Source organism: Artemia franciscana, chromosome 15 (assembly GCF_032884065.1).
Source record: "Artemia franciscana chromosome 15, ASM3288406v1, whole genome shotgun sequence".
In the NCBI taxonomy this organism is placed as follows: Eukaryota; Metazoa; Arthropoda; class Branchiopoda; order Anostraca; family Artemiidae; genus Artemia; species Artemia franciscana.
In genome coordinates, this window is record NC_088877.1 from 34,048,169 (window position 1) to 34,063,201 (window position 15,033).

The 15,033-nt window shown below is 36.6% G+C and overlaps 1 protein-coding gene across 2 annotated transcripts in view; it reads right to left on the reverse strand.

Moving 5' to 3' along the window:
• LOC136036395 (cyclic AMP-dependent transcription factor ATF-6 alpha-like) overlaps nucleotides 1–15,033 on the reverse strand; it is an 80,382-nt gene that overhangs the window by 58,447 nt on the left and 6,902 nt on the right. For both annotated transcript variants that reach the window (XM_065718582.1, XM_065718583.1), the window contains exons 2-3: nucleotides 7,940–7,995; nucleotides 95–272 (exon numbers count right to left, since the gene is read on the reverse strand). In XM_065718582.1, coding sequence (XP_065574654.1) covers nucleotides 95–272; nucleotides 7,940–7,995 — 234 coding nt within the window. The remainder of the gene's footprint in view (nucleotides 1–94; nucleotides 273–7,939; nucleotides 7,996–15,033) is intronic.

The window sequence follows — 15,033 nt, forward strand, 5'->3', positions numbered from 1 at the left end:
TTCTTCTCCCCTTGTGTCCAGGCATGGTAAAGAGATAAGCAAAATAAAAAAATGAATGAGTATATGAGCCACAAGCCAATCAAAGATTTCTTACCACATATATTTGTAGAAACCTCCCAAGGGCTTAAACTGCTGGATTCTTCTTCGAAATCAGCCGATTTACTTAAAGCAATGATTTCATTTAAGACATCTTTTTTATCTTCACTAATATCTACATTGAATGCATCTTCATGTCCATTTGGTTCACCCAATAAAACGTCACTACTTAATAACTAAAACAAATGTCAGTAGATAATTTAAAGCATAATTAAATAATTTAAAGCAATATTAACATATTAACATAATTATGTTAACATAATCATAATAATAACATAAATATTAACATATTAACATAATTTAAAGCAATTCAAAGCATACTATTTTCTCGAGTCAAAATAGTGCATCAGATTAAAAGGATGAACAAAAGACTAAAAGCTAATAGTGTCTTTTTTATTACATCTGACACCTTTTTCTCTCCCTTTCTATCTGTCCCTCTCTTTTCTTGTTGAGTCTGTGGGTCCAGTAGTTTTATTAAAAAGTGAACTGCCTTCTTCTAATCTTTTTTTTGTATTTGCTGGTTGTGTTTGCGTGTAATTGTGTTGGTTGTGGCTGTGTGTAAACATAGGTTGTTGGTATAAAAGCGAGTTTATACACACGTGTAAGAAACATAGGTTGATCAGTTTTTTTTTTGTACACAAAATACACAGAACAAACCGTGTAACTCCCATTAAAACGAGAGTTTTTATGGCACTTGGTATTAACCAAGTGACATATAGCAATCGCCAATTCTGTCGGTCTGTCTGTCCCGGTTTTGCTACTTTAGGCACTTCCAGGTAATCTAGGACGACGAAATTTGGCAGGCGTATCAGGGACATGACCAGCTTAAATTTGAAACAGTCGTTTTCCCAATTTGACCATCTGGGGGGGAGTGGGGGGCCGGTTAATTCGTAAAAAATAGAAAAAATGAAGTATTTTTAACTTATGAGCGGGTGATGGGATCTTAATGAAATTTGATGTTTGGAATGATATTGTGTCTCAGAGCTCTTATTTTAAATCCCGACCGGATTTGATGAAATTTGGGGGAGTTGGAGGGGGGAAACCTAAAATCTTGGAAAACACTTAGAGTGGAGGGATCGGGATGAAACTTGATGGGAAAATAAGCACAAGTCCCAGATACATGATTGACATAATTGGAACGGATCCGCTCTCTTTGGGGTAGTTGGGGGGGGGGGGGGGGTAATTCTGAAAAATTAGGAAAAATGAGGTATTTTTAACTTACGAACGGGTGATCGGATCTCAATGAAATTTGATGTTTAGAAGGATATCGTGTCTTAGAGCTCTTATTTTAAAGCTTGACCGGATCTGGGGAAAATGGGGGGGGGGAGTTGGGAGGGGGAAACCTAAAACTTGGAAAACACTTAGAGTGGAGGGATCGGGATGAAACTTGGTGAAAAACAAACACAAGTCCTAGATAGATGATTGACATAAACGGAACGGATCCGCTCTCTTTGGGGTAGTTGGGGGGTGGGGTTATTTCTGAAAAATTTGAAAAAAAGAGGTATTTTTAACTTACGAACGAGTGATCGGATCTCAATGAAATTTGATATTTAGAAGGATAACGTGGCTCAGAGCTCTTATTTTAAACCCGACCGGATTTGGTGACATTGGGGGGGGGGGGAGTCTGGAGGGGAAACCTAAAACTTGGAAAACACTTAGTGGGGAGGGATCGGAATGAAAATTGGTGGGAAAAATAAGCACAAGTCCTGGATACATGATTGACATAAACGGAACGGATCCGCTCTCTTTGGGGTAGTTGGGGGGAGGGGTTAATTCTGAAAAATTAGAAAAAATGAGGTATTTTTAACTTACGAACGGGTGATCGGATCTCAATGAAATTTGATATTTAGAAGGATATCGTGTCTCAAAGCAATTATTTTAAATCCTTACTGGATCTGGTGACATTGGGGGAAGTTTGGGGTGGGGGAACCTAAAATCATGGAAAACGCTTAGATTGGAGGGATCAGGATGAAACTTGGTGGGGAAAATAATCAGAAGTCTTACATACGTGATTTACATAATTGGAACGGATCCGCTCTATTGGGGGGGGGGTTAATTCTGAAAAATAAGAAAAAATGACGTATTTTTAACTTACGAAGGAGTGATCGGATCTTCATGAAACTTTATATTTAGAAGGACCTCGTAACTCAGATCTCTTATTTTAAATCTTAACAGGATCAAGCGTAATTTGGGGGGGGGGCAGTTGGGGGGGGGGACCGGAAATCTTAGAAAATACTTAAAGCGGTGAGATCAGGATGAAACTGGATGGGAAGAATAGAAACCTTGCTAAGATACGTGACTGACATAACCGGACCGGATCTGCTCTCTTTGCTGGAATTGGGGGGGGGGGGGTAATTCTGAACAATTAGAAAAAAATAGATACTTTTAACTTCGAACGGGTGACCAGATCTTAATGAAATTTGATATTTAGAAGGATCTTGTCCTTTAAAGTTCTAATTTTAAATTCCGACCAGATCCTGTGACATTGGGGGGAGTTGGAGGGGGAAACCGGAATTTTTGGAAAACGTGAAAATTGGAATATTTTTATCTTACGAATAGATGATCGGATCTTAATGAAATTTGATTTTTAGAAGGAATTCATGTCTCAGAGCTCTTATTTCAAATCCCGACCAGATCTTTTGATATTGGGGGAGTTGGAGGGGGAAATCTTGGAAAAACACTTGGAGTGGAGGAATCGGGATGAAGCTTGGTGGATAGAATAAACAAATGTCCTTGATACGTGATTGACAGAATCGTACTGGATTCGCTCTCTTTGGGGGAGTTGGGGGGAGGGGTTCAGTGATTTGGCGAGTTTGGTGCTTCTGGACGTGCTAGGACGATGAAATTTGGTAGGCGTGTCAGGGAGCTGCACAATTTGACTTGATAAAGTCGTTTTCCCAGATTCGACCATCTGGTGGGCTAAAGGGAGAGGAACAATTAGAAAAAATTAGGTATTTATAACTTACGAGTGGGTGATCGGATCTTAATGAATTTTGATATTTAGAAGGACATCGTGACTCAGAGCTCTTATTTTAAATCCTGACCGGCATTAAGCCTGTTATTTTCCTTTTTAAATCAATCTATTGATTCATAGAATTTTGTTAGAGCTCATACCATATGATCTCTTGGCTCTTAGCTCTTCTCGCCTTGTCACAAGTGCCATATGAGCTCTTAGCTCTTGTTTTCTTTTCTGCGATATATGACATGACTCGTTTACAAGAGCTGACAGCCTGAGCTGTTCACGATGTTGCCAAAGCAAAATAAGGACATCAAAAAACTCTAAGAATAGGTTCTTGTATATATATATATATATATATATATATATATATATATATATATATATATATATATATATATATATATATATATATATATATATATATATATATATATATATATCTGGCTTTTACAGCTTATACCAATTATCGCTCTGGAATAATTCTGCATTGATTTGTATGTTATGCAGAACTGCACAGCATATAAAGGTACAGAGGGTCGAAAACTAACTCTAAATGAAATTTGGAGAGCGCCATGTCCAAGATTTCAATTAAGATTTAGATGTCAATTAGAATTTAGAATCCATTCCATAGAGGAATGGAAGCTGGAAAGTGAACACAATAAAGGAAATCGGAAGAATAGGGAATTACCAGCCTTAAAACCAAATATTATCATTAATAATGTTGTTTTATACTCTCTCGATTCAGGCTATTTTTAAGGCACTTGGTATTAACCAAGTGACATATAGCAATCGCAAATTCTGTCAGTCTGTCGGTCCCGGTTTTGCTACTTTAGGCACTTCCAGGTAAGCTAGGACGATGAAATTTGGCAGTCGTATCAGGGACCGTACCAGATCAAATTACAAATAGTCTTTTTCCCGATTTGACCATTTGGGGGTGGGGAGTGGGGGGCCCGTTAATTCGGAAATAATAAAAAATAGAAGTATTTTTAACTTATGAACGGTTGATCAGATTTTAATGAAATTTGATGTTTGGAAGGATATTGTGTCTCAGAGTTGTTATTTCAAATCCCAACCGCATCTGATGACATTGGGGGGGGGGGGGGTATTTGGGAGGGCGAAACCTAAAATCTTGGAAAACACTTAGAGTGGAGGGATCGGGATAAAACTTGATGGGAAGAATAAAAACCTGTCTAAGATACGTGACTGACATAATCGGACCGGATCTGCTCTCTTTGGTGGAATTGGGGGGGGGGTAATTCTGAACAATTAGAAAAAAATAGATACTTTTAACTTCGAACGGGTGACCAGATCTTAATGAAATTTGATATTTAGAAGGATCTTGTGCTTTAAAGTTCTAATTTTAAATTCCGACCAGATCCTGTGACATTGGGGGGAGTTGGAGGGGGAAACCGGAATTCTTGGAAAACGTGAAAATTGGGGTATTTTATCTTACGAATAAATGGTCGGATCTTAATGAAATTTGATTTTTAGAAGGAATTCATGTCTCAGCTCTTATTCCAAATCCCGACCAGATCTTTTGACATTGGGTGGAGTTGGAGGGGGAAATCTTGGAAAACACTTGGAGTGGAGAAATCGGGATGAAGCTTGGTGGATAGAATAAGCAAATGTCCTTGATACGTGATTGACGTAACCGTACTGGATTCGCTCTCTTTGGGGGAGTTGGGGGGAGGGGTTCAGTGATTTGGCGAGTTTGGTGCTTCTGGACGTGCTAGGACGATGAAAATTGGTAGGTGTGTCAGGGAGCTGCACAAATTGACTTTGAAAAAGTCGTTTTCCCAGATTCGACCATCTGGGGGGCTAAAGGGAGATGAAAAATTAGAAAAAATTAGGTATTTATAACTTACGACTGGGTGATCGGATCTTAATGAATTTTGATATTTAGAAGGACATCGTGACTCAGAGCTCTTATTTTAAATCCTGACCGGCATTAGCCCTCTGATTTTCCTTTTAAATCAATCTATTGATTCTTAGAATTTTGTTAGAGCTCATACCATATGAGCTCTTGGCTCTTAGCTCTTCTTGCCTCGTCACAAGTGCCATATGAGCTCTTAGCTCTTGTTCTTCATTTGTTTGTTTTTGTCTTTGCTGGGTCTAGATAGGCCTACTTCCACGCTAGTTAAGACTTGGATCAAACAGTTCCCAATTGAAAACTAATAGGGTATAGTAGTTAGAAAAACGAAATGTATCAATATTGCATAACAAGAAGTACAATTTCATGTGAATAAAATCAGTAAATTTAACAGCCAAAAATAAGAAACTCAATTTTTTTAAATTTGTTCTCAAAATGAACTAAAAACTATGATATTTTTCTCGAGAATCTGTGAATACAAGTAAAACAAGGGGCACAAAATAGATTGGACTTGGCATACCTTGATCTTTCTAACTCATTTACCTCAGCTCATTGACTTTTTCTGTTTATGCATTAAGACTTAGATCACTTTGATATTTATATTATGTAAAGCCCAATCCGTTTTGCCCTCCCAGTTTTCACTTATATTCATAGATCCTTGAGAATAAATCATTTTTAACATTTAGTTCATTTTAAAATCGAGTTTTTTATTATATACCATTATTGATTTTATAATTGTTTTTGAATCAATCATTAGACATAGCATATGGGTGGTGATGTGGGAAGATAGTGTTCCAAAGGAACTGATGCGCCTCATTCAGGGATACAATCATCGTGCTCGTAGCTGTGTACTAATTGTCGAATAACTACTTTTCCTCTTTGGCATTGACTTTGTGGTAATACAGAGTTGCTGTCCTGTCCTTCATATTATCGAATTTCGTTGTCAATTGAATAGTGAGTTGCACTTTGCATTCTGCTTGAGGCGTAAGTCCCTCCTGATGGTTCAATGGCAAACATAGACTATGCTGCTGACATTGATCTTTAGGTGAGCCAGGTGGACGATACAAAAGCTATAATAGTTAACATAGGATTCAGGACAGAGTTAGTTTGGCTGAAGACAAACAAAAACAAATTCTGCAAATCTCTGAAGACATGCTGGTAGATGGTAGTTCTCTAGATAGTGCTCGCTTGAAAGTCGTTAAACAGTTCAAGTATGTGGAATCTATATCTAACATATCAGATAGTTGTAGTAGACACGCTTTGCGGAAGATATCATCTGCATCCGTACAAGTTGTGAAACTTGGACTGCTGAAAGTATTGGATGTCCAGGTCTTCAATGTGTTCAGTCACTCATGCTTAAAACAAACTGTCAGTACCTTCCCTTTTAAAAAGAGTCAGTAACGCCAAAATTCAAAGCAAAAAATAATCTTAGATCTTTTGAAATATCACATAAGTTTATTGAAACCAATGCAAACTATAATGGATGAGTTTTGCATCTAGAATCACTTTCAGTTTCAACTAAAAAACATCTTTCCAAGCTAATAAATACTTTTAAAGACTACTTTCATATATTTCTTCAATAATATGTCAATCAAAAGCCCCCTTTCTGTCAAGATTGAAAAGAAAGAAACAGCTAATTTCAGTGAACAACCACACAAGGGTACATATGCCTAAGCAGTTATAGTGAGAGAGAGGAGTGAATCATTTTTCTAAATGAGGGTGTAGTCCAAATACAAACACGCTGCAGAATTTCTGTTGTTTTTCTTAAATGTCTCTGGATGGATAGACAATGACCCACCTCAATAAAGATATGGTCTTACTACTAGGTTTGGCAATTCAGGCCATTTAGACACCCACTTACAAGTAAATATACGCTCTCTTAACTAAACCTAGTTACAACCACAATATAACAGCTCTTCCAACAATACACTCGATTTTTTTTACTATAAGACTTAATTCAAGTTCCAATACCATCTTTTACAGTTTAGAAACCTTGAAAGTTTCAATACCCTCAATTATGAACTTGAAAGCTTATATACTTATTAAAGCTTAATTAATTAGAAAAAACTGCGACAAATTTCTTAAATACTCAAAGCTCAATTTAAGCAGAAAAAATTTAAAATAAAAAGAGGACGTTGATAGATATAGACTGTGACATCTTCCAATAATTTCATCCCTGCCATAGCCTAAACCATGCTGCTATATTTACTACAATTAGCTAACTCATTCTTGAGCAAAACGTAAATGCTAGCCAAATTTCCTGGCACTAGAGGCAGTTTAAACTATCACCTTCTGAGGAAATACAACATTGGTTGCAACACAAGTTTTGTGTGGTAGCTTCTATAATCCATTATTATGTCAAGCCAAAGCCCATTATAGTTCTAGTATTCCAAGCCACTAACAAGTTTCAAACATAAAGCCCTTGGAAAACTTAGGCAATGAGTAGCTATAGCAGACAACTGAACAGACTTGCTCCTCAGGGCAAATAGCATAGTAGACCCAGTGTTTGTTCTGTCAACTCCTCAGTTGCCATTTCATGTTCCTGTATTTCCTGTTGGATTTTAATCCATTGTCATCAACCCCAATGCCAATAAGCCAGTCTACAAAGCTTATGTCGGATTTAAATCCATTGGACATAACCGCACTCCCAACCAACATTAATGGTTCAACAACTTTTTCAAATAGCTTAAGCTGGCAAATACTGATATTTGTGATGAACCAGTACTAGTGGCAGACATAGGCAACTGGCTTAGCTCTCTGCCCTGACAATACCATGCAGGCAATCCAAGCCACAGAAGTCAGGCAGATTGTCATAAGAAGCATACATTTTACTTATGGTAATAGGAGGTAAAAAGAAAATTAAAACATGTAAACAATACTTCAATGTCAGTTAAAAAGGATATATCCCTTCCTCTCTATGGGAATTCTCTCAAGATTCTCCTATGGATTGAGCCTATGTACACCTTTAATATCAGCCTGTAAGAATATTTAATTTTTAATATTTAATATGTTACCTCAATATCCCCAGCTGTACAAAAGAAATTCTCATCGCCAAAAAAGTTTCCTGTACCTGAAAAAAAAAAGAAACTAAGAAATTTACCAATGAGAATAAAATCAACTATACATGTATCCATACCAGCCATTAGGAGGGATGTATATGGGAGAAAATCCTGTCCAAGATGCCCCTAGAAAACCTGGTCCATCAGAAGATAATTTGGGGCTATGAATTTGGCACTTTTTTGTTTTGACACTATCTGATAAGCAAATCTTCCTTAACCTTCCTGTATGTTTGAAAAATATGACAGAGGAGACATGCGGAGTATTTTTTCACTCCAAAGTTCAAAATTTAGCTCGAAGTACTGGATGATTTGACAAGAAAACTTTCACACATATCCTGAAACACATACTGATCTACAAAAATGCATACAAATCTCACTTTTTGAGGCATTGGGCACTTACCATAGAAACACTTTGTTCCATGATAGAGAAAACTCAGACCCAGGAAGGGATTGGAGAATAATGTTACTCTGGAACAGGTTTGTTGAATTTTTCTTTGAAGAAATACTACAGTCCATGCATGCACTAAATTAGAATCTCAGGCCCCTACCCTCAGAAAACGCTCTAACACACATCCTATGCAACTTGGGTTCTGTGCACCTATGACCTTCAAAATCTGTAATAAGTACTAATCAAATCTCGAGTTTTGTTTTATCTGGCATTTTATAGACAAAACAGAAAATTACATGGTTAGTAGCAAACCATCATTCTAACTTATTGAAAACTAAATCTATTACTCTTTTATTGTTAGATTTTATTACAGTTTTGCCCAAAAAATGCAAATATTTCACCTTTTTTACTTTTCTGGAACATTAGGCTATCTGTAATCTTAAGGAAATCTTATGAGTATGTTTCCTCTAAGCTACAAGTTTTTGGCTGAAAAAAATATATATTTTGATTAAGACTATTCCATTTACAAAAAATTCCAACTTCAAAGCAATATTTTCTACAAGTTCAAAAACTATTATACTCCAAGCTTTCTTATTCTTTGCCAAAAGACTGTTTTTAGGGAGTACAATGGATATTTCTAAGGTTGCATTTCACTCCCTGTCCATGTGTTTCTTAAAAATTTCAAGTTACATAGTGCTGACTGTATCTTCAGGCAGTTTATTCTGGTAATTTAATGCTAAAAAAGAGATGAAGTTCATTTTGAAATGAGTGTTACACTACAGCTTGGATAGTTATGAAATAATTGTCTTTCTTCCTTTTCTGGTAGCTTGATAATCTGTAAGTTCCTTGTGTTTGGCTATGGCTTTAATCTTGAAAGAACTTAACATTGTTTGCTGACTTGGCAACACAATTACTGCTAGAGATGAAGAGTAGTAGCCTAATGTTTGTGGGACTGAGGGACAAATTTTACAGTTTCATCTCTCCTGTCTATTCAATTGTGCTTTTCTTTTTAGAATTTATAACTCATTCTGCTTTTAGAAATCAAGCATATTATCTTTACACTATGAGGAATGAGTACCAGTTAAAGTTACTTTGTGAAGCAAAATCTCCTCAAGTCACTTCAGGTAGTTTTTGTAGGCTCAATATTGCAGTAAGAAGTGTTAAGAAGTGTTAGTCCCACTTTGGAATAGAAAAAACTATACAGAGGCCTAAAATGCTCATTTACTAATCAGGATTAAATAAATATCATTGTTATAACAAACACAAAAAACAAGAAGAACAATAGGGAATTTCTCAAGACAGTGGGAAACAAATTAGAATGAATATTTCCATATTGTAATTCCCTATTGTTCTTCTTGTTATTGGTGTTTATGATGGAAAGGCAGTGTGGTCTTCATTACTATTTACATTGTTATAACCAAATCTAAAGTAAGCAAAAATGCTTGTTACAAAATACTTTAAATAAACATAAAAGCAGCATATTCAAACAGATTATATAACACTAAAAATGTGAAAGAAACTAAATATTGAACTCTGTGTCATAAAATCTTGATCTGATAAAATTAATTTTGAATAGCTGGATGCTTCTAGCAAGCTAATTATTCCAAGGAGTGGAAAAAACCTTTCAAGAAACTGTTTACCAACTCATCTTCTTACTTAAGACTTCAATAATTTTTTTGAGTGCAGTCAAGTTGGTTTCTACTAACGAGATCAGACATATCTTGTCCTTTGCATTGTGATACACTTTTGGAAATCATTTCCAAGGGTTTGAATTCTTCTATTCTTAATTCAGTTATATTTAATCAACCAAGTAGTGCTGGTAAACAAGAGGCACACACATTTGACCATCTCTTTGAATTTATGGCTAATTCTAGCTGCAGTTATCACACTACCATTGATGATTGTGATAAAATTATGCCCTTATTGTCTTTAAATAGTGGCTTCCATGTATTTTTCCTTCTAAATCTCCTATCTGATAAATGTCCTTGCCTTGTTCCAGTGTTTCTTTTTGTTTTTTGTATGTGCTTGTATTTTTATTGTATGTGCTTTATAAATTTGTTTTTTTTTTGTTATGTTGGCCTATTACAAGCTAAGCTTCTTGGGCTTAGTAATTACTTTACGTTTTGTAATTATTTTTTTTATTGATTGATGTCAAATAATATTTTGGTAAATTACACACTCAAGGAAACATGAAGATAAATTGCAAACTGAGAAGATAACCATTTTAAAGCAGGAGCTAGAAAGTATGACTGCACTGAAGTAATGAAGAAATATATTATATATGGAAACATCATGTAGGGAGAAAGGTACATTTACAATTACTGTTTATTAGAAAGTGTCAAACAATAGAAACTGCAAATAACAGAGGAAAAGAGTAACAAAAAAAAAAACTTCATATCAAATAACTACACACTGCACTAACATAAACACCAATCAATAACAAATCAGCAATTCATTATATATGAACTTACAACACTCAACTTTACACAATGCATTAGTAAACAACACAGCACTCGTACAGGATTCTGATTATTGGATAATTTTCTGGGCTTGGTTTGTTTTGATGGGCGTTTTCGGGCTGAAAAACCTCTTCCTAGCTAATTTATCTACTATGGGCTGCCTCCCCGTAGTAGCATAATATTTGTAGGCATGAATATATAATGAGTCGGAGGTAATAGGCTTGGGACTGTCTGTGCAGGATTTCGACTCTTGTTGATAGAAGAGCATCGTCAAGTGCTGAAAACCATGTTGTGACCAAGATGGGCCCAGAATCGCACAAAGCCTCCAACTTACTGGAGGTCCCAGGGACTTCTTGCTGTCCGGTTCTAAGCCGGCTTAAGCTCTTCGGTGTAGACTTGAGAAGATATGTTGGTCCCCATCCTGCACTGGTATCCAGGATCACTGCTTTTCTTGAGGCCAAAATAATTTCAAAGATTTAAAGAACATGAAAATTGGAACTTGGAATGTTACGACGTTAAAAAATGACTATCGCATCGACATTTTGACTGACGAATTCAGACGGTTTGAACTGGATTTATTAGGAGTTTCAGAAACTCATATACCAGGGGTAGGAAGCATGAAATTAGGTGACATAGAATTTGTTTACTCAGGCAAGAAGGATGGGGTACATAGACAGGGAGTAGGGCTCATGATGAATAAGGAAGCTGCTAAGTCTTGTTTAGGCTGGGAAGGTATTAATAATAGAATACTAATTGCTCATTTTATGAATAAAAAGTTTAAGGTATCAGTTATAGTAGTATATGCTTCCATTGAACCAACTGATGGAGATACTAGTGACTCAGATGAAATTTACTTACAGTTACAGGAGCAAATAGACAGGGTACCAGGTAGAAATATGGTGTTTTTGCTAGGAGATTTTAATGCCCAGGTTGGTAGAAATAGGGATAGATGGTATCCTAGCCTAGGTAAATTTGGTGTAGGAAAAGAAAACAGTAATGGCTATAGGCTTTTACAATTTTGTAGGTATAACAACCTAGTTATAACCGATACAGTGTTTGGTCACAAAATGGCCCATAAGTTGACATGGTATTCACGTGATGGTAAGACAGCAAACCTTATTGATTATGTTATTGTAAACAGAAGACTAGCAGGATCAATACAAGATACTAGGGTGTATAGGAGTGCCGTTATTGATGTTAAAAGTAAAGATCACCATCCAGTAGTGTCTAAGGTTAATTTAAAGCTGAAATTTCGGAAGGGTAACTCCCTCCCAGAAAGTTATGATGTTGGCAGACTTCAGGATGAAAATTTGAGAAAAAAATTCCAGGAACAGCTGAGTACTAAACTTGAGGGTTTAAAATTTGACAATGTGGAAGATGGATGGAATAATTTCAGAAAAACAATTTGTGAAGCTGCTGATGGTGTCCTAGGGAAGAGTGCTAAGACTGCAACTAGGAATATTAGTGAAAAAGCTTAAGGTTTAATAGAGAGTAGAAGAGGTTTGTATAAGAATTATCTGAGTGATAGGTCGTATGAAAACAAAAGGAATGTAAAGAAAGTGGAGAAAGCATTAAAATATGAACTAAGGAGATGTGAAATGGAGGCGATGGATAAAATTGCTGAGGATCTGGAAGATACGGCTAGACGGCATAATAGTAAAATATTATACTGGCATGTTAATAAATTGAAAGGGAGTAGCCAATCCAGCCTAGTCCCAGTTGAAGATAGAAATGGGGCCACAATTAGTGATAAGGAAAAAGTTAAAGAAAGATGGGTGGAACATTTTGAGAATGTGCTAAACCGAGATACAGTTGCAGGAAAAGATATAGATGAAAATGAAAAAAGTTTGTGATACCATGGATGTGAAGGAAGATTTGTTTAGTGAGGAAGAATTAGCGACAGTACTAGAAGGATTAAAAAATAATAAGGCCCCAGGTGCTGATAGTATGATTAATGAGTTCCTTTAAAATGGTGGCTCTGAGGTTAGGAATAAGCTACTGAAGATTATGAACATGATTTTTGAAAAAGGGGAAGTACCCAATGATTTTAGGAAAACCTTAATTAAACCACTGTATAAGAAAGGTGACAAGAGTGAGTGTCGTAATTATCGAGGCATTAGTCTGGTCTCTGTAGGTAGAGTAATATGATACTTTTTAGACTGAGACATGCTGTAGACAAAGTTTTAAGGGAAGAACAATGCGGTTTTAGAAAAGGTAGAGGATGTGTAAACCATGTTTTCACTCTTAGGTTAATAATTGAGAAGTCCTTTCGTTGTCAAACACCTTTGGTCCTTAGTTTTATCGATTATGAGCAAGCTTTCGATTCTGTTGATAGAACAGCGTTAACAAAGGTCTTATCGTTATATGGTATACCAGAAAAATACATTAAAGTGATCTGCGCTATGTACGAGAATAATACTGCTGCGGTTAAGGTAGGAAATGAGGTTAGCAACTGGTTTTGTATTAAATCAGGAGTTAAGCAGGGTTGTGTTCTATCCCCCTTTATATGGATCATTTTGATGGACTTCGTCTTAAGGAGCACAGGAAAGGCAATTGGAGACCATGGAATCAAATGGGGAGGAAGAAAGCTCCTGGACTTAGATTATGCTGATGATTTAAGCATATTAGATGAAAGTGTGAGCAAAATGAATGAATTTTTAGAGGTTTTACGAGTTCAGGGTGCTAAAATAGGCTTGAAAATTAATGTTAAGAAGACTAAGTCACTAAGGCTAGGAATAAGTGAAGATGAACAGGTGACATTAGGTAACGAAAAGATTGATCAGGTTGGGAGCTTCAGTTACCTTGGTAGTATTATTAGTAAAGATGGTGGGAGCAGTGGAGATGTTAAAAGTAGAATAGCTAAAGCTCAGGGTGTTTTTTCACAGTTAAAAAAAGTTTGGAAGAATAGAAAGATAAGCCTACAAACCAAGATTAGAATATTGGAAGCTACAGTGATGACAGTGGTCAAATATGGCTCTGAAGCATGGGCACTCCAAAAAGCAGATGAAAATTTACTAGATGTTTTCCAGAGAAATTGCCTACGGATTGTTCTGGGTACCCGGCTGACTGACCGTATTTCAAACAGTAGGTTGTACGAAAAGTGTGGTTCAATCCTGCTTTCTGGGGCTATAATGAAAGAAAGGTTGAGATGGCTAGGCCACGTTCTATGGATGAAGGATGACAGATTACCGAAGATTGTCCTTTTTGGCCAACCGTCTGGGGCTACACGGAAAGCAGGTCGTCCTTGTCTGGGTTGGGAGGATGTCATAAATAAAGATTTAAAGGAAATGGGAACTTCCTGGGAGGGTGTAAAGAGGGAGGCTTTAAATAGATTAGGTTGGAGGAGGAGCGTGCGTAGCTGTGTTGGCCTCAGGCGGCTTGGTGCTGCAGTGAGTTATTAGTAGTAGTAGTATTATTAGTAGAGGATATCAAGGATGGTTAAGTACCAATGCATTGCATTTCTTATTCATCAAAGATACAGTTCCCTCAGCATCACCTCTGAATTATTCATAGGGGAACCAAGAGCCACAGACGGGACAGGGCTGCTTTTATGTCAGTTCAAAGCAATGAGCTCATACTTTCTAGCATTCCCAGTATTTTCTTATTGTCTATTTGTAACAAGACAAGCCTATGACTTACTCTTTTTTTGTTTAAAATTTTTGCTGTATTTCTATAAAGCCGTAGATTACTATTCATCAAACCGTTTTTTGGGTATTTTTGTGGAGATAGTCTGTGCAGAAGAGGGCAGTAGCAAACGTTCAAGAGGCTGTATTGGTACTAGCTGGATTTAATCCTTAAACTGCTGGGAATAGGTGATTTGAGTGCTGCACTCTCCACAGGATCTGTCAACCCCAAGAAGTAATCCAACACCCACTACAATTTTTAAACAGTGCCACAAAAAAGGCAACAGGTGAGCCCAAAAAAGGCAATGACGTTTGTGCTGCTTGTGACAAGAATCTAGATGAGGAATCTAATGCAATGAATTGTGACGTGTGTCAACCATGGCAATGCATAGACTGTCTTAAGATCAGCCAACCTGAGTATAATCTTCTAACTAAAATGACTAGGAGATTGGTATGCAAATGGAAATGCCCTGTTTGTAAGGGTAATACCCAGTGTAGCACAAATGCAGCTGATATACAAGCCATAGTTGATAAAACACTTGAACCACTAAAACCTGCAATAACTGAAGTATGTGACCT